Source organism: Zingiber officinale, chromosome 2A, assembly GCF_018446385.1.
Source record: "Zingiber officinale cultivar Zhangliang chromosome 2A, Zo_v1.1, whole genome shotgun sequence".
NCBI classification, from domain to species: Eukaryota; Viridiplantae; Streptophyta; class Magnoliopsida; order Zingiberales; family Zingiberaceae; genus Zingiber; species Zingiber officinale.
Genome location: NC_055988.1, coordinates 14,516,489 through 14,542,771, shown reverse-complemented (window position 1 = coordinate 14,542,771; position 26,283 = coordinate 14,516,489). Strand labels below are relative to the sequence as shown.

General features: G+C 40.0%; 3 protein-coding genes across 3 annotated transcripts; all 3 read right to left on the bottom strand.

Moving 5' to 3' along the window:
- Positions 1-2,072: 2,072 nt before the first annotated feature.
- LOC122040798 (chaperone protein dnaJ 10-like) lies at positions 2,073-7,175 on the bottom strand. The gene is made up of 12 exons (XM_042600240.1): positions 6,636-7,175; positions 6,364-6,535; positions 6,163-6,270; positions 6,003-6,062; positions 5,802-5,884; positions 4,483-4,636; positions 3,860-3,989; positions 3,405-3,563; positions 3,141-3,319; positions 2,760-2,837; positions 2,483-2,635; positions 2,073-2,355 (listed from the first exon to the last, which is right to left on the bottom strand). Exons 3-12 carry the CDS (start codon positions 6,247-6,249, stop codon positions 2,278-2,280), a joined length of 1,161 nt encoding a protein of 386 aa, XP_042456174.1. The 5' UTR covers positions 6,250-6,270; positions 6,364-6,535; positions 6,636-7,175; the 3' UTR covers positions 2,073-2,277.
- A 144-nt stretch (positions 7,176-7,319) lies between these two features.
- On the bottom strand, positions 7,320-14,876 carry LOC122040787 (auxin response factor 7-like). Its single transcript, XM_042600224.1, has 16 exons — positions 14,310-14,876; positions 13,908-14,195; positions 13,585-13,816; positions 12,874-12,989; positions 12,639-12,734; positions 12,469-12,525; positions 11,974-12,126; positions 11,746-11,830; positions 10,531-10,621; positions 10,263-10,427; positions 9,839-9,958; positions 9,691-9,766; positions 9,372-9,537; positions 8,183-8,670; positions 7,907-8,094; positions 7,320-7,815 (listed from the first exon to the last, which is right to left on the bottom strand). The coding sequence occupies exons 3-16, from the start codon at positions 13,619-13,621 to the stop codon at positions 7,620-7,622; spliced, it is 2,034 nt and encodes a 677-aa protein (XP_042456158.1). The 5' UTR covers positions 13,622-13,816; positions 13,908-14,195; positions 14,310-14,876; the 3' UTR covers positions 7,320-7,619.
- An 828-nt stretch (positions 14,877-15,704) lies between these two features.
- Positions 15,705-19,955, bottom strand: LOC122043558 (putative recombination initiation defects 3). Its single transcript, XM_042604179.1, has 12 exons — positions 19,922-19,955; positions 19,603-19,661; positions 19,492-19,551; positions 19,086-19,239; positions 18,716-18,850; positions 18,503-18,555; positions 18,230-18,421; positions 17,976-18,038; positions 17,833-17,891; positions 16,921-17,062; positions 16,609-16,690; positions 15,705-16,026 (listed from the first exon to the last, which is right to left on the bottom strand). Exons 1-12 carry the CDS (start codon positions 19,953-19,955, stop codon positions 15,923-15,925), a joined length of 1,137 nt encoding a protein of 378 aa, XP_042460113.1. The 3' UTR covers positions 15,705-15,922.
- Between the last annotated feature and the right edge of the window lie 6,328 nt (positions 19,956-26,283).

Here is a 26,283-nt window from a genome sequence, read left to right as displayed (position 1 = left end):
AAAAAATTAATTGTCTAAGAAGATGTATAGCTTCTATTGTCGACCTTCCAGGCATGAACCCAAATTGATTTTCTGTCACTATGGTCTCCTTCCTTAATCTTTTTTCTATTACTTTTTCCCAAAGTTTCATAGTATGACTCATTAGTTTAATACCCCTATAGTTTGCACAATTTTGTACGTCTCCCTTATTCTTATATAAGGGAACTAGAGTACTTATCCTCCATTGATCAGGCATTTTTTTCGTTTTCAATATCATGTTAAATAATTTTGTAAGCCATTCAATACCTTGTTTCCCTAAGCACTTCCATACCTCTATCGGAATATCATCTGGTCCAACGGCTTTTCCATTGTGCATCTCATTTAAAGTTTGTTTTACTTCTGAAGTTTGAATTCTACGATAAAAATTAAAATTTCGATGCTCATTTGACCTAATTAAATTACCTAAGTTAAGTTGGTCTCCTAAACCTTCATTAAAAAGTTGATGAAAATACCTCTTCCACCGCTCTTTTATTTCTTCATCGCTTACTAATACCCTATTACATTCATCTTTAATACATTTTATTTGGCTAAGATCTCTTGTTTTTCTTTCTCTCGCTTTAGCTATTCTATAAATATCTTTTTCCCCTTCTTTTGTATCCAATTTTTGATATAACCGTTCAAAAGTTTCATTTTTTGCTTCACTCACTACTTTCTTAGCTTGTTTCTTGGCTATTGTATATTTTTTTAAATTTTCCTCGTTCTTACAAATATATAATTCCTTATAAGCTATTCGTTTTTCCCTCACTTTCTCTTGTACTTTCTCATTCCACCACCAAGATTCTTTACTTAGCGGTGCATGCCCCTTTGACTCACCGAGGACACTCTTAGCTACTATTTTCAACTTTGATACCATCTTATCCCATGTTGTATTAGAGTCATCGTATATTTCACCTAATGCTTGTACTTCTACCTTCTCTTTAAATATATGTTGCTTCCCATCCTTTAACTTCCACCACTTAATTCTAGGAATTGTATATATTTTCTTTCTATTGATACTATGTTTGAGGCGTATATCCAACACTACTACCCTATGTTGGGTAGTTAAGCTTTCTCCAGGGATGACTTTGCAATCTTTACAAATCTTTCTATCCTTCTTCCTAACCATAAGAAAGTCAATTTGCGATTTATTCTTCCCACTTTTGAATGTGACTAAGTGTTCTTCTCTTTTCTTAAAAAATGTATTAGCTAATATAAGTCTATTTCTTCTCTGGATGATAAAAGATGAATAATATATTCACTGACAGTTATTAATTTTTGAAATAGTGACTAGCACATAAGAAAAATATTTATCTTGATTTTATCGAGATTTGAATCTTAAATATTTTGATGACAATATTTCATGCGCTAGTCGCTAAATTATCTCAAAGAGACATGTTTATTTCTTCTCATGAATAAAAGATTATGTAATAAATAATATTACTCGCCCTACCTACTTAATGAGACTAAAAATGACACTATCATTTGGTTTTGTTGAACTAATCTCTCTTTAATTATTGAGTTGCTCGCCTCCTCCCTTCCCTCCATTAGTTCAGATATGGAGGAGTTCAGCTTCCCTGCCATTGCCGTCGACCAAACCTACTCCTCCCCTCTCTGGTTCCAGCTGCCACCAAAGGCCACCGGCGGTCTTCGGAGGAGGAGGAGCTTGACGATGGCCACCGAGGAAGATCACAAAACCGGCGTCGCCACAGGCACCGACCATGAGTACGAGGAGAGGATGGGCATGCTGTGGGAGGACTTCAACGAGGAGCTGCACCGTTTGTCGCACGAGCAGGTCAGCCAGGGGAGGTGCTGCATGGCGGTCGTCGATCGCCGGAGGACGTCGACGAGGCTGGTGTCGATCCTCAAGGCCATGCTGAAGAGGCTGCTCATGCTGCACAGAGATCGATCCTCCTCGACTGGGAGTTGCTATAGGATCAGCCTCTCCGACTAATTGCAGTATTAATTGTAATGCTCCATAATCTGATTGAGCGTGATGCAATCTTATAGGTAAAGATCTTATGAAAAGATTGATAAAATTAACATGTTGCAAGAGATGTTAATTCATAGATCTGTTCGATTTACGCATTGGAAATTTAAATCAAACCATGAAGACTATTTAAGTGTTTAAACTGCATTTGCACACAAATGGTGCTAAAATTTACTGATCTCTATACACGACGACGACTGAACTTCGCCGCATCCACCTTCGATTCTTCGAGCTCTGAAGTCGTCGGAATCAGCATAGAACTCACCTCAGCATCACTTACTTGGTGGCTCATGATCACCATCCACATCATATGCAGGGTTACAAATGCATCTAAAGAATCTTCCAATGCCCTGAAACCACAAAGAGGTTAGCTTTTGCGGGTTGTGTTTATTCTCAGATCGATCGAGGACAATATTTGACAAAGAACTAAGGTCATCTTCTTGTAGGTTATCTTCATTTGATTTAAATGAGACCTACCTGAATAAGAAATGGCGTTCGATATGGAAGCCGCCTCGGAGAATCATCAACTGAACTAGTTGAGTCTGAATTAGTGTCATCATCATCTTGAACTATTTTTTCTTTTGCGGCAGGAGCAGGCAAGGCATACTTTTCCTTCTTCAAAGGGCAACCCTGAACACCACACAAAAAGGAAACAATTCCGCTCCTTAACAAGCGGAGACAGTAACCCAAGGAATACTAATTTTAGATTGCAAATGCATCGAAAAAGCGACAGTAAGCTAGAGTGGTTATTCACCTGGAAAATCTTTCCAAGAATCTTTAAAGCTACCATGCGAGACTTTGATTCCTCCTTGACATTGATTTCTTGCAAAACCTACAAATATTTCAACCGATGTAAGATAAAAGTCTTTGAGCAGTAAGACACTATGAGGGACAATACAGAACTTATGTTCAGAGTTGATGATTTATTTGAGAAGATTTGCGGCTGTATTCGATGGTAGTGTAAAATCAAATGAATTTTTTTGACAGCATGGTAAACAGACACTCAAGAATGTTTTTTTTTGCTACAATACAGACAATGGATTTTGTCCATTGCGGATAAACTATACAATAGTTTAAATGTGACCTGGAGCTTAGCACACATTCCTGTAATAGCTATCCATAATCTGTAACATACCATTTGGCACACATGTACAAGTGTCATTTCGATATCGACAACATTAAGTTTCCACAATGAATCTACCATAAGATCCTTGTTTATCCTCGTATGATATTCGACATCTTTGTCTGTAATTGTACCATCTTTGTTGAGTTGCCTGCATAGATCTTCTTGAATTTGCAGCAACTGAAAAGCACCTATTCCAGTGTTTAATGGTCAAGTTACTTGTATGAATGAAGTATCTTCAAAATGAACAACGATGAGAGAAGAACAACTCGAGACCTTTAGCTGCCGATATTTGTGATTTCCACAAATGCCCCTTGTGTCTCACCCATTCAGCCAAAAATGGCATGCCGAGATACATGACCTTCTTGCCTAACTCTTTGGCAGCCTGTCTTCTATACACATAACCAATTGTCTGTAGAATCTCTACTCCAAAGGCTGCAATTGGATATTATGAAGAAAAAGGTAGAATATCAAGAAACATATATATGATGAATTCAAGCTACATGATCTAGAGGAAAGAGAATTTTGGCTCTTGAAAGGTAGATAGCAACCATCCTCCCAAATCTGAGAAGTTTAGTTACACTTTCATCTACAAATATTCACGAAATGTGCTTCCAACTAAAGGATGTTTCATGCAAGGTGTATCATTGATGCAATGAGCCAGAGATGCAATTTGCCAAATTTTAGCACATCAAGTTATAGATCTATCGAAACAGTAGGCAGACACTAACCTGTGTTGGTAAGCCTCTTCGCTTCAGACTCTGCACGATGGAAGAATCCTTCTTGATCACCAGAAACATATTGATTGAGAAAATCTTTCAAGAACCTAGCGAGTTTCTCCTCTCTTTCTCTTTGCACAGCCTGCATGATAATAAAGAGGAAAACGACAGTTGTGAATATAACAAAGATGTGTAAAAGAATTATCAGTAATGAGCACACGGAATGCCTTAATATCATTCAAAATCAAAACAGTTCTTTACAAAAACACGAAGAATGTTGGAGAACGTTTTACAAAATGAATCAAATGGGCAGTTTTTGCATAGGCCGTCCTTTTAGAAGGGATCAAGCCTTGAAAAATTTCTCAGGAAAAAAAGGCAACAGAGTAAGTTAATAGCGCCTCAACAATAAGAGCACATACTGACGTCTCCTTCTGCCTTCTCTGAAAAGAAATCAGTTTCTACAATTGAGATTATACTTTTCCAACTTAATTCGGCATAATAAAAGATGTGTTCTTCATTCATCTAATATGTTGCAAAGATCCGAGGCTATGAAACATAAACAAATGTGATAAGTACGGAAATCATAATTTAATCATCATGACTATAAACAGATGAAATTCTTCTTTTGCACGTACCTTCAATCTATCTTGAAGTTTCTCTGGACTGTCATTTTCACTGGTTAATTCAGATGATGCCATTGAGGCCACTGCAAGGTGTCCTATGTAATTTTCAAAAAGTTCACTTCCAAAAAGAAGGGTAAATATGGCAGTGCCATCTAACATATTTTCCCTGAAAGTTTGATTAGGAGAAAAAACTATCAAAATGAAGTGATCATAACATAAATGATTTGGAGGTTTATAGAAAAATAATTAATATTAAAATAACAGATAAGCCATTAGTCAACAACTACTGAATAAGAGAGAAAAACATTAGCGTCCCTCAGTATTTCTCGTAAAACTAGAAGAGTATATAGAGTAGAGGAAACTGTGGATAATACAAGCACCAAAATAGAAATCCGGCTATGACAGTCATCTCTAACAAGAACATTACAACAACAACAATCAAACTTTATCTCACTAGATGGGGTCAGCTATATTGATCCTTTTATATCATTAGACTCTATCCCCTACTATATCACCATCAATACTTAAATAAATTTTATCTTATTTTATTGTTACTAACCAAGTCTTTTTTGTGTCTTCCTCATCCTCATTTGATATGTGTGTTTGTCATAATTTCACATTGTCTGTGTCTATCGGAGTTTTCTCTCAATAAATATAATTCCGACTTTCTTTCTAATGCTCTTATTTTTTATTCTGTCCATTCTCGTATGTTCAGACATCCATCTTAACATCCTCATCTCTGTAACTTTCAATTTCTGCTCATATGCTCAAGTCATAGCCCAACATTCAGCTCCATATAACATGGCACGCCTAACTACAATTTTGTAGATTTTCCTTTAAGTTTTAGATCTCTAACAAGAACATTAAATTAGAAAATTAATACTCATGCAATATTAAATCTGAGAAAAAGAATTTTGCAGGGATAATATCTGACTGAGAACATATTCAAAGTAATGTAGCAGATATCCATAAGCAATTTGAGAATTTTTTGGTATAGTGGCACATCCATTAGGGGAACCAAAAGAATTCAGCTACCAAGGCATAGTTAGACTTTCAGACTGATTAATCACAAAGTTTAGAGTCTACACTCTGACATTTTATTTGATTGATTCCACCAGAACAGTGCTTGAGACCTTCAAATCCATGGCAAGCACTTTGTCAATATGAGTACTAACCAATCTTCTAGATGTGGATTTTAATGAAGGTTCTGAAAATTAAATTTTGCTATGGTTTCTGCTTGAGAAAAACATCTTAACCTTCTCCAGTTGTGTGACATGACTATTTCTAAAACTTAAAAAGGCTATGGATCTGTGAAGAATAAAATTGCTCACCTGGAAACACTTTCTTTACCAAAACCATCATAAGCTTTTCTCTGCACTGGATCACTCAGCACCTGGTAGGCTTCCCCAAGTGTCTGTCCAAAATATAGAATCAACAACTCAACAAGCTTCCAATACCATTACTAAAGTTGAAAAAAAATCACCTAAATTAATTTCTCTATGATACCACAAAACAAAACGAGCCGAACTCGCCTGAAATTTTTCTGAGGCTTTCGGATCATTTGGATTCTTGTCGGGATGAACTTGCCTTGCCTGAATCAATTAAAGCCAGGAAACTCATAGAATTGACTTCACGCTGTGCAAACTGCAATATTAACACAATGACAAAAAAAAACATGATTAAAAGAACCACCTTTAGATAGTAAGCTTTGCGGATCTCCTCCTCCGAAGCTGCCGGACTGACACCGAGAATGTCATAGTACTCGGTTTCCTCCAGCATCCCTGCCTAGTGCTTCTCTCTCTGCAAAACGACTACGTCTTGGTAATGGGGCGAACAGGAGGGAGATGGAGCATCACATGGCCACCTTTCCAGTTCCGCAGACATTAATCTTACTTTTTAGTAGTTGGTGGTGGAGCTGTGGCTCTGCGATTGTTTAGTGACCTCCTTGAAGGGATGATTAAGGTTGCGTGGGCGGCGCTGTGACTGACTGCATTTTATATTGTGGACGGCGGGTGCTTTTGGCTTCCTCGTAGGCTACAGAGTTGCACGCCAAACATCTATTTACCTGGAGATGAACTGTGAAGAAGATCAACAGTTCAAAAAAAAAAAAAAAAAACCACGAGCCTGCGTCCAGGCCATGAGCTTGAGCTTGAGCTTGTGAGTACCTCCAACACGAACAACGGGATCCTCGAGGGCATCCTTCTTCCCTCGTCTTCCTTGCCTTCCCGTAAATCCATAATCCCCCCTCCCTTCCAAGGATCTCAATCTGCCCGCGATCGCCTCCTTTCCATTCCGAGACCCTCCGATGAGCTCCCAATGGTGTTGGAGGCCGAAATCCCCTCCGCCGGGCAGCATTCCACTCCGAGATCCATCGACGGTGCTCCCAATGGCAATGGATCCAAAATCCCCTCCGCCGGGAAATATCGCCTTCTTTGGCATCTCCAAGGACAACGACCTCGTCCGCTCCTACAGCGGCGGCAGCCAGGACTTTCAAGCACTCGCCCTCCATTGGCTCCCCTTGGCCAAATGCCACCACTTCTGGCACTCCCACACTGAGGCCAACAATACGGTCGGTTTTCTCATGCGCGACGGCTGCACCTTCCTCGCCATCGACGACGGATCCAGCGCTGGCAGTTTCGAGATGCTCGCCTTCCTCGTCCGCCTTCGCTCGAGCTCAAAGCTAGTGGAGCAGCACAGGCCAGCTTCTTTCTTCCTGCATTCTTGCCTCGCAAATGAGAAAAAGATACGATTTTTAATCAGCCACTGAAGCAGATAAACTGAAACGTCTTTTTGTATAAACTTTATCATTCATAAACAATTGCCAGAAGATGAATACAATTCAGTAGTCATGATCAAACGTTAAGCATTTCATCAATCATCTATTCCAGATACAGAAAGACGTTCCATTTATTAAGGTGACAAAAAAAAACTCCACAACCTGACAAGCTTATCACTCGATCCTAGTCCATGACAAGCATGGCTCAGGCATTTAATACACTTCGGCTTCACATCTAACACAAAGAAGAAAACAACAAAAATACAAACTATTACCACATTGATTGCACCTACTAGTAACCGCATTCAACCAAAAAACAAACAAAAACAGCTTGGGAGAATGTTCCTATTTGGTGAGTAGAAAGTCATCAATTCTAGGCAGCAACACCGGCGTTGCCCTCGTCTGCACCCTCATCTGCAAGGTAGTTCTGATCGGCATCTGTGTCAGTGCCAAGCAAAGAAGCATGCTTCACTACTGCAAGAACAGGGTGTTTCCTCTTGGGAGAGAGTCGTTGCTTGGCCTCTTCGTGCGTGTAGATGTACATCTTCCTCACCATCCTGCAGAACTCACTGCAAGTAGATGTTGGTTGATAAGTGCACCTATAATGAATATATATTTAGATATGATTCTTAAAAGATTGTGAGGATTGGGGAGCCTTACGGCCATGGGTCGTTGCCGACTGTCATCATGTTCTCATCATCTGTGTAGAGAACCACCCACTTCGTGAGTGCAGTAGTAAGCTCTTCTTTGATATTAAACATGTCTTCTAGCTTCTGGAGAAGCTCAAGATATCCGCATAATCTGGTTAAGTCCACTGCCCTCCCAACTGCCATTCCTTGCATGTGAACCTACACAGAAAAGTAATCCATCAGACGGAAAATTTGTAATAGATCAAGATAAGACATCAATTGAAAAGGAGGAACAACATTCCGTTACCTTGGTGCAGCTCCTGAGTTGCTGGTTTCGCCGCTCCCGAGATAACCTCAAGCAGGACTTTTCAGCCTCATTGGTGGCAGTTGGTTGTGATTGTTGCTCTGAATCCACTTCCAAAGAGGGAACTGGTCGGTCCACACCAATTCCTCTAATCGTAGGAACAGACAGTGTTTCTTGTACTGGGCGGCGACCTTCAGTAAGCTGAATTCCAAATAGCCTGCAGCCTTTGCTAGCTTCATGCCTTTTATCACATGATTCTTTGTTGATGCTTACTGAAAGGGCTTCATTTTGGGTTTCTGGTGTGACTGGCCAGCCCACTTGGCAGTCGGCAACAGGTGGAGGAGAAATTTTTGTTGCGAATTCAATAGAACAAGCATTGGATGCTGCTGAGAGCACAGAAAGTGGTTTAGGCGGCGTAATGTGCTCGGGAACTCTTTGAGATCCAGAGAAAGAGAACATTTGGGTTGTTTGCGATGGAGATTTCCAAGCACCTGCGTGTAACCATGATCATGACAGCTAAAAAATATCTGAAAGAACAGGTTTAAGTAATTACTAATGATTTTAACAGGGAATCAGACAAGCATAACTATATAACTTGTATCATTCAGCCGAGAATTGTTGTATTATTAACTATAGAACTCAAACGAATACTCTAATCACTAGCAGTACTTGATCCGTAAGTACGATCCCTATAGTCAAAACAAATACATAGCAAGCATCCTCACCCAAGCAACATATCATCTGGCCATCTAGCATAATTGAATTTCGAAATATTGAGAAGAAATACTCAAGGACCCAAGATCATAGAAGAGATCAGAATAAACAATACAATTCATTCTAGCCTAGTTGAATTTCAAAGCTTTAAGAATGAATAGATGACTCAAGTCCTTCAGTCGAGGTCAAAATAAATAATATAAAATCTCTCTCGAGCTGAGAGAATTATGTGTAGCTTAATGGAATTTCAAACATTCAGAATATCCATGCGGACTTCAGACTCTGCTTACAGTTCAGAATAAATAATATAAAATTATTCTCAATAAGATAGAATACTGAGAAACAAAATTGGAATTCAAAGCATTCAGAGAGATATCCATCAGAGATCTCTCATGCATAATAATATAAAATAAGGCAACAACAAATATTTGACTCAGTTAAACAAAGGGACCAAGGTATAGATATATATAATTCATACCAGAGGCAGAAGAAAGGTCTGGGGAGATAACAGGTGAACATGGTGGCCGTGGCCGTTTTATTCTCTGGATGGGTTGGGAGGTTGGAGTAGGGGCTACAAGTGGCTCCAATTCCCAAGGACAAACCCTGTTTGGAAGAGTAACAGTTGAAGGCTCATCCCATTGCACCTAGTCAGAAAATTTAAACATCATATTATTTTACTTGAATTTATAACCATTTAAAGGATCATAGTGCAACTCATAAAGTAAGATGTTTTGCACTTCAGAAAAATTTAAGTTGGCATTATGCTTCTATCATTCAGACTCGGCAGGAAATTTTACCTTCAAGGATCTCCACTCTGAATCTTCCCATTGAGAAGATGCCTTCTCAGTTACACCGACAATAGTTCCACTGACTCTGAATCAACATCCAGTTATGATTAGTTGAAGGAGAAAACTGAAATTTCAGTTACAAATACTTCTAGAGTACCTTCTGTCCGGAGCCTCATCACCTTCAAATCTCATCTTGAACCTCATTCCAGTAGTCATTTTGCGATTCATAACCTCAAGATACTTGTTCAGGCTTATAACAAATTCAGAACGGCTTGCTCTGAAGCATTATACTCATCTTTATTAGCCATTGTAACAATAGACGTTTATGATAAGTGGGTCAGCTCAAATGCATTGGAAATTAGCAGAAAAACGCATAACAAGCTAGAGGCTGAGGAATATTAAAGAAAAAGACTCCACGCAATAAGTTCAAACTTAACAAGAATGATCATTGGTGAATTTCAAATATTTGTTACACTGGCATATTGTGATCGAGTGTTCACTCCAAAATAGTGAGATATGGCATGACAACAGCATCAAACTAGAAATGTTTTTCGGAAAACGAAAACAAACAAGTAATTTACCTTGGCCTGTAGAATACAGAAAAAAGGGTTCCAGTAGTAATGGCATGGGATGCAGTAGCAAGAACTCCAAGATGCATGCTATGGCTGGATATGACAGATGATGGCATGTTGTTTAGATGTCTCATTAGCCTTCTCACGCCTACACGCAGTTCATTATTTTCCCCTCTGGCATGAATGTGTAAAATGATAATTCATCTAGGAAAATCAAAATACTAAATTTTGTCATAAAAGAAATGAACATAACCAATTGACCTCACAATTTACCAACCTTAAAAATATAAAAGCATCGCCAGCTACCAATCGCTTTGAGCTGACAAATACACTCCAACCTGTTGTCAGTAAGTGGCGCCTAGGCTGACCTAGAAGAGAAGGAAATACATGCTAAGAACTTCAGTGCACAAATTAGGAAATCAAGAACCTCATTGCAAAGCAAAACCCAAAAAAAAGGGGGAAATTCCCAAAAGGCACCCAGGCTCCAGAGCTGACCATTCCACCAATCCCCAGAGCTCTCCCTACACGAAGTTGAGATGCCTCGTGCAGAACCACAATGATGAGAATCAGTAAGGTATCAACAATTTCAAAATTCAAATTTCATGGAGCAAAAGGATCACCAATTTGTCGACATTTCTTCTTCTTCTTCCTCAATCAGCAGCAATGATGCCCATAGTTCACGCAAGGACATAGCATTGGTGACAGCAAAGGTGATGCTATTGATGGATGGCTCCGAGGGCACACAAGGCCAGTAACAGCTGCAGACGCTCTGGGGAACGACTCTATGCATTTTGTCATGTGCGATGTAAATGAGATAAAGTTGAATGAGTTTGTGCTGACGGTGAGAGCCAACAAGTGGATTTGTGTGGGACAACCTACTTTGTCCTTCCACAATTGATGCTTAGGCATTGGCTGAGCGTTGACCTCAAAGGAAGAGCAAGACACTGGGATGCTGCTCGTGTTCCCAGAGGCAAAAGATGACAAGGCAAGGAGGCGAGAAGGGGAGACGATGGTGTGTGGTAAAGGCTCAACCAAGATCTAACTGCCATTCCAAAGTAGATGAATGAGTCAAATGCAGTCTCATTTTTTTGCTATTGGTGAGGAAGCTAGAGTTAGATTGCGTTGGAGATGGTAATTTGGATGGTTTAAATTGGAGACGTTAGTAAAAGCAGAGAGAATGAGAGGAGGAAGATAAAAGGGTATTTGAGGTATTTTCTTTGAGTATGAGCATCTTTTGGGTAATTAGAAAGTATGGTGCCCATTGAAGATAAAGAAACTCAAGGGCACCTTCCCCTTCGGGAATTTTCTTAAAAAAGAGAACCAATCATATTATTGGATTTCATTAAAGCAAAATTAGTTCATTCATTTAAATTTTCTTGGCAGGCAAAGTCTAATTTATTAAAAAAATAACCCGAAAATCATAGTATGTATTTTTTTTACAATAAAGAAAAAACAGGACTTAAGTGTAGAATTTATAAAAGAAAAAGTAAACCTCGAAAGATGTGACGAAATTTCCACTCATTTCCATGAAGATCTTTAGCAACTAGTTCTTGCCAAGGTGGATCCTGAGACATATCCTATGAAACGGAAGAAGGATTTAACGAAAAGGTTATAATTATCTGACAATAAGCTTGCTAGTTAATCAATCTGCCTGACAGTTGACATTCTATCTTATTTGACTAGACAAAAGGCATACGAGTAAGATGTAATAGCAACCAACCAGTGGAGGAAGGCATTCATCTGCATGCCTTCTGAGAACTGAGAAACCTCCATGGGTGCTTGTGTCAGAGGCAGTTAATGTCTTACAGAAGGAGTGAACTTTGCAGCTTTCAGGCTCAGGTATAGGAGGATCTGGAGTAGTGACCTCACCAGGCTGAAAGATAAACAGGAGTTGGACATTAACAAAAGAAATACCATTAAGGAAAGTATATTGATATTAGTAACAAAGAATAATCAAATTGCAAGAAGAAAAAAATCTTAGGAAACATAATCTTCTCTTGCTCAAGGTAGAAACATTAGAATAGGGAAAAACAAGTTAGTATAGAAATATCAAAATTTTTCACTGGGTTGCACAATGCTCATGGATTCACCACAAAGAAACTAAAGCTTTAGTTATAGCTTCAAAACCTCTTTCTTTATGTACAAAAAGAGCATATTGTTGCTTTTTAGTTGAATGGATGATCCATATAATTAAACTCAATTGAGAAAAACTCACATTTGACTCGGGAAAAAGGGTAATCTGTGCAAAAACTTCATCTGTATCTTGTTCAGCCTATATTGCAAAATTGTGCAAATGAAGCATCGTTAGAATTGCTAAAAAAAATTACTAAGAGCATCAACATAATTTAGCATGGACAAATATTTATTAAACAAGAGAAAACTTACTTGAAGAACAACATTGACCACCTTACATAAGATCTTTGAGGGTAAATTGAACACAGGCACATGCTGATCTAGCTCTTGGTTTGTTGATGCCTCCAGCTATAACAAAGGAAACAATCACTTGAGGCCGAAATGCTTATCAACAACCTTTTTACTTAAAAGTATCATATCACTTGCAGCAAGAAATGTCAAATTCAAAAGCCAAGTACAACAGAAGAATTAAAATCATAGCATGAACCTGTTCCATGTGACCTTGAGGAAAGTAATAAGCCCGTTCCCCTTCACGAGGCAAGGTAGCCAAGGGCCCAGCACATGCATGCCATAATTCCTTATATAATACATCACCAGAAGTCCCTGAAGAATAAAAAAGAACGTACAAAGTCATTGCAGCCCAGAGATTATAGTACTCGTAAAACCACTCCATGAGTCCAATACAACTAATTATCGGTCTTCTTATAAAGAACACAGCATTTATAAGGAAAAGAAATACTTCCTGTGGCCACGGTACATGAAAGGACAAGTTTGATCAAAAGAACTGCATGAATCTTGGAGCCTTAACAGTATAGCATCTAAGAAATGCAACTGAGAACAAGTAAACACCCTATCCTAAGAAAGTTAAAAAAACATAGAACAAAGGTAAGTGTAAAGACTATCAGATCCAACTCAAGTATCCACATCAAAAGGCATGGAGATTTTAGCTTCATCAAGCAAGAAAGTTAGCAAACACCAATTTCATGATAAATCATATCACAGAACCCTGGGAAAAAAATAATACAAATACAAAAAAAAAGAGGAAAAATGAAATAAAACAAGCTAGCCGAATTATAAGAACTGAAAAAAACAAGCACGGAGGATTTTGATCTTAGTTTTTGAGGGTAATCATTGTATTTTATAAGATATTACAAAAAAATTAGAAGAAGAAAAAATGAACAAGCTGCTGAAAACTAACCGAAACCTGGTGATATATTCGCATGCACCACCGCCATGAGAACACGCCAAACCCTCTCCCCAACAGCACTAGCAGATAAGAAATGAACTTCAAATAAATGCACCAAAAACCACTGCTCCCGGTTTCACTACCCCATCACTGTAAAAGCTTTCCCCACCAAGGAACGAATTGTAATGGAAGAAGAACCACGAAGATAGGATCTCTTCTTCTGTCAAGCCTTCACTATTCAAGACTGCATAAATACTCATAAAAGCACATTCATCAGAACATTAATTCCAGTTCAGCATCTAGCCTACCTAAAAATCTTTAGCAAAGTAGCCTACTTCGAAATTCGAAGCCTATCTCGGCCACCGCCTTCAGAAACCAAAAGAAACCATCTTTTGTGTGTGTGCGCGCGCGTGCGGCCTTCAATGTGAGCCTTCGCCCGGGTCAAGAAAAGCAACGCCTTTTGGTGCTAGTAGCTCTTGAATATTATAGATCTGAAGCGTCTTGGACGGACATGTCTGGAATTCTTCGAACTTACCAACCTGCTTAGCTTATTTTGCTCTAAGCGCCAAAATTACGACAGTCAACCATAGATTCAGACCGACGTTTAAGTTCCACCCATAATCCTTCAAAAAGAGAATGAAAAAAAGAACGAAACGACTGAGACAGAAATAAATTCAACCACCAAAAACGCCGAAAAATTTGAAGAACACACGGGCAAAGAAATCGATGGACTCAACCTCAACAGATCGGTCGTGATCATTCGACAAGAAATTTTCCTCTCGACGCTTGCGAAGTACTGGAGGAAGTACGAGCTCCACGACACGCGAAGAAGACGCCTTAGCCCTTGTTAGACGACCCTCAAAAACACTCCTTACTTTCCAGTAAAATCAATCCGACACAGCAGAGATTTCCTCTCCGTGCTTGTGAAGTACTGGAAGAAGCACGAGCTCACCGGCACGCGTAGAAGACGCCTTAGCCGTTGAAAGACGAACCTCAGAAGAGGAAAAACAATTCCTAGATTTCCAGCAAAATCAATCCGATCCGCTGTTTACCCCCGCAGCAGCAGCAGCAGCAGCAGCAGAACTCCGATCAAAGAGCCCTTAAAACCAGAGAGAAATCGATTTGATCCGTAAACCGAAACCAGAGAAGGCCAACGAGGAGCAGGTAGTGGAAACGGGCGGCTCTGAGGAAGAAAGATAGGGTTTTTTTTTTAATTACTTCCTCACGTGTAATGGTGCTGCCGCTGCGAGACCCTACACGGCCCCCTCCGGCAACATTGTCTCCTACTGGAACAAGACTTCCTACCCGAACCAGCACAAACCACAGTTTAAAATTAATCTCAGCACACGCCACGATTGCTTCCGTCCCCGCCTACATCATCGAGGCGGCAACGACCTATTCGCATTGTAAGATGCGGGTGCCTCACTGCACCAGCGGAAGCCTCTGCCGTAACCGGATCCGATTCGACGTACGGACCCCGTCTCTTACTTCGATGCATGTGACGCGGGGATTGACCCGGGGTCGGTTTAATTACGATGTGCCGAAGGAACATCGCACCGGATGGAGCGGATCAGACCGAGAAATCAGATAAAAGTACCTAAATAACCCGTGACACGTGTGTGACGCGCAGGCAGCCGGGTGGCAAGGGGTGTCGTGTGGAAGTGTGCTTGCTTCAGTTGGAGCCGCCCTCAGACACGCGGGCACGTGAGTCACGTTACGGTGGGCCCCGATAGGAAACCATCTTCCTACACTTTCATGGCGACAAACCAATCCCGTTGGATTCTTTCTAATTCAAAGCTTTACATTTTTCCTCAAGAATTTATAAAATTAAGTGGAGCTAAACAAATCAAGTATTCAATTGAATAAATAAAGTTTAATAATTTATTAAATTAAATAAAGAAACTTGGGCAAGTAAGGATTGAGTAAAATGATTTTTTTTCCTTATTAACTATTTGTTTTGGAGCATTATAATTAAAATTAGATCAATAGAGATTAAAAAATATGGCTATTTGATGATGAAAAGGTAAAACATTGAATGCAACCTAAAATGAATTACAAGTATACATCTATTTCTGTGGACAATAATGTTTGTCTTTAGAATATAGATATGCTGTTTGACTATAGAAGGCTTTGAAGAAGTGCCAAAAAATTTTCACCAAACTTGGACCACAATATTGAGAGATGACTTTAGCTAATAGGAAGAGTATTTGCAAGATCAGTGCTACGTAAGAAAGTATTCTAATTGATTCCTCATTTAACGTTCTATTGCAACACAAATTTACAATACTTTCTTTGAGATCTCTATGGTTAGAGCACCTTGATTCCAAAAGCATGGGCATGCTTCCTTACCTCAATCTACAGTTATTAAATTCTGTGTTCTTCTTCTCTTCCTTGCTTTCCTTAGAATTCTTAGAGTCTCTATATGAACATCCTTCCCAAAATCACATTCCTTAACTGAAATAGATTAGAAGTTTTCTAGTGAATCATTTTGCTTTCCAAGGGTTGAAATACTGATAAAGATAAAGCAATTATAAGAAATTATGTCAGTCCAACTATAACAAAATATCTAAATTTTACAAGACGGAAGCTATAGCATATGCATGCCCTTGTATGTGGTTAGCTTTAATATGTGGGATTAGATGGCCATGTTTTTGATGAGCAATCTAGCTAGCTGCATATGTGTATGCTTAGGCATTTGTGGCAGGGAACTGAATTGCTCAGAATATATGTTCTCCCCTATAAGCTGTTAGGCTTTTTAAATAAGATGCTTTGGTTCAGCGATCATGGTGATGAGAAAATGTATCTCATTGTTTGTCTTCTTTGCCAACCAACAACACAAAAGATATTGGTTCAAGATATTGATTGCATAGCAAAGAAAAGATTGATGTAATTGTGTGCAAGAGCCTAAAACCTTAGAAAACAAAACATTAAAAGTTCTCTCGAACTGGTTTTAGCCAATATGAAGAAAGAAAGGTCAAATTTCTCATTCACATATCGTGCATATGTTTTGTAGAAGATTTGGAAGCGACAAATTACCTGTTTTTTTCTCTGGCATAAGGCAAGAAAGACCCACATCACTCTCGTCATCTGAGTCAATGATTATTCTTGGATTTTCATTCTGCATCAACATGCAAATGCTGTTACTAAGGTAATGATTAGCTGAGAGTTTCCATACATTGATTATTGCTTTTCACTTAAGAACCATGCAAGTTGCAACTTTGGATGTTTGTGTACATATCTAGGAGTAGAGACACAATAATGAACTCGTGATTTCAGACTGGGCTGAAGCACGCATGTGTACAGAGATATGTTTTAGTTTCTGCAAAAGAAAGCAAGTACTGAAACCACCTTTTGTCTATGATGGATTTCATGTCTATGTGAAAGAAGATGCTTTGGTTCAGCTATCTTGAACTTAACCAAGTTTGGTTTGCCTTCTTCACTCTTCACAAGTGGAGACTTCGGCTTTGTACTCATTGATGGTGTGACAGTACTGGTATCAGTAAAAGTTGTGTTAACATTATATATGTATATGATCACGTGAACATTCAACAAATTTCTAGGAATTACAGTACGAAAATATAACTGAAATTGTAATAAGTTCTTTCAGAACATTCCAAATGGTATAAAGTTAGAGACAATTGAACGATTGTTGGACCAGAGAGTATATCTGCTAAGCCAAATTATTTGCAAGTATTTTCAACTCCAGCAAAAAATAGCAACTCTTCAGAATTTGACTCTTTTGCAGCAGGTGTTCTGAAATGATTTCATTTTAAAACATTTGAAATATTACAAAGGAGGTAAGACGGGGAGAGAATTACCTAGGTATCAACTAGCATCCGAAGAGAAACTAACCAAGAAGATATACAGAAGGTGTTCCAATAAATCGCAAAAGGAAGCTAATAAATGGTTCTGTTTGAAAGACAATCGTGTTACTCAGATACCAGACACCATACATAGGTCATAACTAGTCTAAGAGAATCGATTCTTTCTTTGCTGGTGAAACTGATGTCACCACACTTGTTGAAAACCTCAGAATTTGACTTCTTAAAATGCATGAAATCTGGAGAACTAGAAATACCATTTCTATGGGGTTTTACAGAACTCACGATGGGCCAACTCAAAATCTTATATGAAACTGAGATTGACACCATCAAAAATGTATCCATTTCTATCAGAATTGCTCATGTTTCTTACTAATAAAATTTAGACTTATAACAGTAAATTAAATGGGATATAAGCATGATAGGATGACTGGCATACATTTGTTTGATTGTTAAATTGCTCTTCAAAGACTGCTTTCTATCCAAATGATCTCTACTCTGCACAAGAGATACTAAATCAAATGCCAGACACAAGGTAGTAAATTCTTTGTTCATGAATAATAGTTTCAAAAGAAAACAAACCCCAGGTGAGCGGACTATAATTGAATCCTGGATGTCTGAAGAATTAGTACCATTCTCTCTAACCTACATGGTATTTAAGAAAAAATACGACACAAATATGAGTATGCAATCATGGAAACAATTAAAATTTTCATCTTGTAACTAGAAAGTGAAGAATTTCCACAAAAAGATGTGGGCTGGTATCCAGATTGAACTCATATCCATACAGCAAAAGCATCATTATGTAAGTGAAATAAGAGATGAAAAATAACTACCTTCTTTATTGAAAAGGACAGAGAAACTTCATGCTCAAGTTTTTCCAAACGTGCACCAATCTGTTCGTGCAAAGCTGTAACTGCTGTAGCAATCTCATTTATTTTGCTGGGATTGGAGTTGTTAGCAAGCTGATCTGAAATGGATTTGAGACTTCCACCAATTAAAGCTTTGATACCGTCTTCCCACTTCGGCTGTCAAGTGTTTCAGGCTAGCTTATTGATTAAGTAGCCCCAGGAAGAGCAACTAAACACAACATGGCCTTCTCAACTTACCAGTTGTTGCATGGAGTTTTCTAGAAGGTCAATCTTTTGCCTTATGCCTCCCACTGAAGAGAACAATGCTAATACAGTTATTGTGTTCATGATACAAAAACCTTTATGAAGCTGGTGTCATGAGGATTTTTTATTTTTATTTTACCACAATGCTAAGCAGAACAACTGTTCTATATGTCTTAGAGATTATAAACAATTTACTAAGATGCTTACTGTCTAGTGACAACTCTTTTACAGCTCTGTTTACTTGCATAACATCACTTTGGACAGAGTCCACAATCATTCCAACCCTGCTTATTGAGCTTTCAATGAGCCGCAGTTTGTGTTCAAGTTCTTCAGTAACCTGAACTGTTGAGAAATAAGACTTAAGATATTCTTGTGTAGTTACCTGAGATGGACATAATATAAGGAAAAGAAATCCTGAGGGCTAATATTATATGATATAATCCAGCTACTACTTTATAGAACTGAAGATTTCTTATCTCCAGCTCGCTCAATTGCCCAAGTTATTTTGATTTTGCCTGGATATCTAGAAGAAAGAGAAATAAAGGAAATCCCTTGACTATTGATAAAACTTACATACATTTACTATCTGCCAAAGAGGAAGCAGTCCATGATCGTGGCAAAACGTTCCTAGATGTACTTAGGATTTGTAGCTGAGATTCATCCCTCATAGATGCAATTGGAGCCAATGTGGAGATCCTCGATGATTTATCTTTCTCTTGTGAACCAAATCTCTATCACATGTATCAAAAATTTAATATTAGGTCTTTATCTTAAGACAAGAGTATATGAATTATATAACAAGGCTCACGGAGGAGAATATGTATGAGAGATGATGAATCAAAAGGCTAGAACAAAAAATTTTGAGCTACAAAAGTTCTACTTATTGATGAAAGAGATACTAGTTCTACTCAAGTGGTTGAATTAATTTCATTGGAATCATATTTATGTCCTTATTCAAAAACATTGAGCCAACGATAGCATACGCATAATCTCAGCATGGACACTTCAAATATCTTTACTTTGTCATAACTAAATTCTGAGTCCTAAAGAAAAAAAAAAATCACTAGAAGTACACAATGGACAACAAGGAATACGGTGTCCCTTGAGATCTCAACTTTTGTTCTTGGATAACTCGATGAGGTTTCAACTAAAGCTAGCCAAAGTAAAGATATACAGGTTATATGTCGAATGTCATATTTCCTAATAATTTACAGATAACAATTTATGTGTAATGTATCAATATATGCTAGAACAGAATTATGTCCACTTTCAACAGGTTTTATACTGGCTTATTTGGCAATATAGGAAACCAATTATATGATTAATTAACCTAAGAATCATGAGTTAGAAACGTGCCGAGTTCAGAATTATGCAACCTAAATGTAGTTATCGTTAGATGGAAAGTGCAAGTACTTTTTCTCTGTATATCACCCGTAATATTAGTCATACCTGTTAACTTGCCTAGTTGCCTTTCGAACTCCCAAAAATCCCGTTAACGCTACTCATTAAATGTTAGCTATGGACCTAATTTCATGCCTATTCCATGTCTGAAGCAAGAAGTATGATATGATTTCTTTGCTTCAAATAATCTACAATGTTCACCACCAAATAAAAACTGAATAACCCTTTCGAAATCCAGAAATTGGAAGCGAACTCACATCACGCTACTACATTGATAAGAAACTGATAGGGTATCAAAACATAATGGAGATCTAAACTTATAAATATATATCTACCACAAATTTCTCACCTCAATTACCAAAAACTAGTAAGTTTGGTCGTTCTAACCTAACCGCGAACCAAAGGAGTAACGAGGTATTACAATCCAGGGAAAAATCGATTACGTTTCGAAGCAGAAATGAATGCCAATACCGAATCGGTGATTAGAGCTTCCTCGAGCGAGCTCTGGGAAAGCTGAGACAGAGATAGGCCCTGGGAGAACGATTGCTGCGATTGGGATCGGATCTGGGACGGCTGGTTCATCCCAAGTCCGTCGCCTACGGAGCTCATTCCCCACGATCTCCTGTCAAACATCGACGAAGAGCTCAAAAAGAACAATGAAATCGAGATGAGGAATGAATAAAGAGAAAAAGGCCTGCAAACCTGGGAGGAAGCACGGAGATGGAGCTCAAATCGCAGGCTTTGTTGATCTTTAGCTTCATCTAGTTGCTCTTGGCGTGATCCAAGTTGCAGTGAGCGTCGATCGCAGATCCGATCTACTGGAGGCGAGGAAGAGAACGACGAGAAGGAGGAACGATGGCAGAAAGGGGAGGGGCGAGGTTATATTTATAGCACCGACATTTGAAATTTTTCTCGAGACACCTGCTGTCTAATGGTTGACGAGACGTCACAACTCCAAACGGTAATGCATTTTTTAAATAATATTTTAATAAATAAAATAGATTAAAAATATATAATTTTTTTTATTATTTAATTTATAGATAGAAAATTAATAAGAAATACCTCCATAAATTGAATGCTACTTATTAATTTTTATAGAGTTTGGTTACTTCTGTACCTAACAAAAAATTAATTCCTTTTAACTAAATTTTAAATCCTACATCCTTAAAAAAATAATAATAATAACAACATTATGTGCTCATTTATTAGCCATAAATGAATATGTAAAGCAATATTATATATATAATTTTATTATCCTACGCATTTATTTGTGGACAATCCATGTATATACAAAGTTACCTCGCACATTTATCTATGGATAACCCATGAGTACATGTTATTTTTTTTTAGGGTTTAGATTAAAAGAAATGAAAATTTTAAAAGTCATTATCATTAAATGCTCAATGTTATTTTTTCTCTTAGGGTTTAGATTAAAAGAAATGAAAATTTTAAAAATCATTAAATGCTCAAGGATTGCCTATAGATAAGTGTGCAGATAACAAAACTATATATATATATATTATATTTCTTTTTTCCTTTTTCTTTTTTTTTAATTAAAAAAATCAATATTTCTAATCCATGAATATACCCTTTAAACATATTACAATACTCCATAAATATTTAAATTTATTTCATTTTTAATTTTTTTTACTAAATACTATAACTCAATTGGAAAATCTAAACCTTAGAGGTAAAATCTTTTTTTAAAAAAAAACTTACAAATTATAACTCAATTGAAAAACATGAATCCTAGAAATAAAATTTTAAAAAATGTTTTAATTATTTTTTAATTCAAAAATTAAAAAAAAATTATATATATATATATAGTATTGATATCATGCGATTATTTACTCTAATTGTTAGTTAATTAACATTGTAATAGAAGTAAACAAAATAAATAAAAGATTTATTCCTTAATTACTCATAAACCCTAAACCTTGAACCGCCACAGCGTTTATTTATATCACCGGCCGGTCCGGCAGAGACAATTTGATCCTGACGCCTTTGCTCGCCTGATGACGACGAACTACTACAAGTGCCGATGTGAACAGGAAACCAAGGTGGAGGACCATCTCACTTCCCTCCACGACGACGTACTCATCTCTATCCTCTCCTTCCTCCCCATCAAGCAGCGCGTCGCCCTCTCCGCCGTCTGCACCCGCTTCAACGGCCTCCTCCCCTCCATCCCCCGACTCGACACCTTCCGCCTCGACGTCGAGCGCCTCCCAGGCGGCGTTATCATCACCCACAAGTTCACCTTCCCCCGTGCCCTAATCCACCAATGCCGAGTCGTCTTACACGAATTCTTCTGTTTATCCAAACGCCTCGAACAGCTGCTCGTCGAGGGCCTCGTCGAGTCGGGTGTGCAGGACCTCATCCTCCAAGTATCCGACACGGGAGGGGAGTATTCGAAGTATGCCAGCGTAAGGAAAAACTGCAGCTTCTTCGGCATCAAATCGCTGAGGAGCCTCTCCTTGGACTGCATCCGGGCGTCGAAATACCCTGATCGCCTACCCCTCTTGCCCTTGGGCTGCGCCCTCCTCACGTCCCTCAAAATGGAATTCAGCGTCCTTGACGAGCAATTCCTGCGCAACCTCCTCGCCTCCTGCCCATTCCTCGAGACTCTGCAACTCATCGGTTGCACTGCGTTGACGCTCGATTACTGCATTGGCGGACTAAGCATCCACTCCGCCTCCATCAAGCATTTAATCCTGATCCAGCTCTACATGCTTCACCCCACCATCACCATCGACGTCCGCGCCCCACAGCTCGAGTCGCTCATCGTCGACGTCGTCACCACGCTGCGCATCGAAGCGCCCAAGGTTCAAAACGCGTCGTTAGTTTTTGCCCTCTGGCCGCGGGAAGATCCTCCAGGTACATTGAGGAAGCTTTTCAAAACTTCGATTCATAGAGGAGCCGCTTGTCTCATGCTGAATTCCAGCAAAACTCCAAACGTGAGAATCGATCCGATCGATCCATCAAGCTGACCTTCTTAATTTTCATGCACAGTACTCTCTTTGATATATAATATACTTTGCTTCGATTGACTGACAGATATTAGCAGCCGAAAACGGAATTGTTAAATCTGTTTTTCCGCTTCACATGAAGTATCCCATGACCTTCAAACTCGACTTCAATCTGAACTATCAATCATCGACAGCGATTTTGACAGAGTTGCTGAAGAACTGCAATAACTACGAGACCAAGTTTGACATACGAGCAGATTCTACGCGTATTGGTAAACCCTAAACCCTAAACTGTAAACTGCAAGAAACGACGAAAAGTTGCTCCGTGGCTCGACGGGATCGGAGCTCATTAACTTACAAATAGTGATGTCACAAAGGATATTTGAAGAGTTTCTCTCGAATCAGAGAAGATGGAGGAATTTAAGTATAGGGGATTGAAAATGTTGAGAAGGTGCACCAGCAGGAAGCAGTTGAAGGATATATTGGCATCCAAGGAGTCTCTGTTCCAAATATCTTCCAGCATTCCTAACTGTATTGAAATGAAAGTTTAGTGTTTTTTTCCTTTATTAATTTTTTTTTTGAAAGAGTAAATTAAGTTTTTTTTTTGATAAATTTATCTTGTTTTGTTAGAAAAATTAATTAGGAAAAATAAATAGTGTTATTACTGTATAAAAGGGTAATAGGGTTGTATATATATTGACTCGTGACTCGTATCTGACTAAAAGCTTGCACGAAGAACATCATCAGGACAATCATGGCAGGGGTCGATCCCGAAGAACCTAGGACTGCCTCGCCAGGGCACTTACCAATTTCGTTACTGTTTAAACCCTCCCTCCATATGATATGGGGTCGTCTTAAAGGAGCTGTGCTAATATGGTGGTATCACATTTAATGAAGACAAACCCGTTACATAGTCATGACACCAGACACGACCACATTGTGTCCAATTCTAGAAGCATGAGCCAAACCATGCCTAGCAACACAGTCAGGCCGTGTAGCGTTCTGAAGGCACAAGCACGATCATGCCCAACGACACTACCAAGCCGTGTCACGGGAACGAACGACAAGTATTTGGGGATTCCAGGGATTTTTTTTTTGTTATGATTTGATATTTATGGTTAGTGATCTGGTGATGAGGGGCCCGCTCAGTAGAGCGGTCAATAACACGGTGGAGGTCAAAGTCAAGGCGGTCAACATCCTTGCATCATCGTTCGATCGGGAGGAAGAGTATCCGACCGGATATCAGTATAGCTCGGCTCCATACCGAGCTTCCTACGCTCAGAAGGATAAGTATTAGCGAATCCAGAGGCCGAGCGGCCAATCCGCTCGGACTTACCTAGAACCTCAGGACCAACAAAGTGGAATCACCACCAAGCAGAATGCGTTTGGACACGACTCCTCTGCACAACACAATAGCAGAGCTAGGACAATGGAAGGCAGGCCGAGCGGCTCTCCCGTTCGGCTCAAGGGCAAGGTCGCCCAGATGATAGATATGAAGGCAGGTCGAGCGGCTCTCTCGCTTGGCCCAAGGGCAAGGTCGCCTGGATGGATGAAGGCAGGCCGAGTGGCTCTCCCGCTCGGCCCGATAGCGGACAAAAGGAGGATCAGTCGATATCTTTTTGGGAGCTCGTGCCACGGATAGATGGCGTGGTTGGTGGCATGGTCAAGCAGAGGATCGTATGACGGAAGTTCTCACTGTCCTGCCAGAGATATGCTCGGGTTGTTAAGGTATGGCGTCAGAGATACTTTCCTGACATGTCTTATCAGGGAAAGCTTTGAGAAGCGTGCACGTCTCGAGAAGTGTGCACGTGCACTCCCAGAAGCCCTATATAAGGAGCCCCAAGCTTCGACGAAGGTATGCTAAGATTACTGTTACTACACTGTTGTGCTGCTACTTTCGCTTCCCTGCTTCTACTTCGCCGGAGACTGACTTGAGCGTCGGAGGGCCAACGTCGGGGAACCCCTCCTTGGCCCGACACTGACGATTTTATGGTTGTAGGTCCATCCAGCTGAGGGCCGATTCACGATCAACACGAGCGCCACGCTCCCCCAGCATCCATCGCCTTGACTCTCGAACAAGATCAAATTTGGCACCGTCTGTGGGAACGCACCTGCATCTGAGCCGAGAAGATGAAAGATGCTAGACGACTTCACACCGTGACGCTCATCTAAGACGAGCTCAACATGCTCGTGTAGGCTCGAGCACAAAAGATAGTCGAGCAACAGCAGCAAAAGGCGCTAGTCAACTAGCGCAGCAAGCGACATCGACATCAGGAGGTCGAGTGACGCATGAAGACTGGCCGAAACAACTCTCCATATGGAGACAAAACAAAGGGCCAACCGGCACCCACAGGGAGGCACCGCCCGCCCCAATACCATTCCACCGGACTCTGTTCCAAACGCCCTCAGAGATTGCATAGGCGAATCAGGAGAGGGGATCCTCTTCAGACGAAGCGCCCGTTCGGGACGCGCGAAAAGACAAGGCACCCCGAGCTGACACATCTCCCGAACGGATCAATCGCCAGTTCTCCGAAGCGATACTTCAAGACCCACTACCGAGGCACTATGCTCCATTAGCAATTGGAGAATACAATGGGTCGACAGACCTGGACGACCACTTGGGTAAGTTCGACAACACTGCTACTCTCTATCAATATACAGATGGAGTGAAGTGTCGGGTCTTCTTCACAAAGCTCTCCGACTCGGCTCAACGTTGGTTTAGAAGGTTGCCAGATGGATCAATACGAAGTTTTAAAGAATTTCGAGCGGCATTCTTACATCATTTTGCAAGTAGCAGACGCTACCAGAAGATGAGGGTCAGTTTATTTGCCATGAAGCAGGGATCTAAAATTCCTTCGAGCGTACATTCAACGCTTCAACCAGGTAGCCATGAATATCCCTTCGGTTTTGTCTGAGATCATGATGAATGCATTCACTCAAGGCCTCGTCAAAGGAGACTTCTTCCGGTCGCTCATCCGGAAGCCACCCCGAGACTACGACCACATGTTCAAAAAAGCCAGTGAGTATATAAATGTGGAGGAGGCCCAGGCAGCAAGAAGGAAGGAGGCACCAGCCGAACCCTCCGTGCCGACCGAACGTAGACCACCGAGCGGTCACCAACTGCCCAAGGGGCCGAGAGCCGAGGGAGTGCGGCCACATCAGGAGGCAAGAGCATATGTTGTTCAGCATGTGGCTTCTGACCGGCCAAAGGCATTGAAGGTCAAGGTATGGACGCCTATGCTTTGTTCCTTCCACCAATCGGCATCACACAACATACGTGATTGCCGAGGCCTGACGTTGATAGCCAGACCGGTTGCCAGGGGCTATCACCGCCGGTCTCCCACTCCCAACTGGAGGCACAGACATCAAGCCGCGGAGCGACGGGAAGCGGCGAGGAGATCTCCCGAG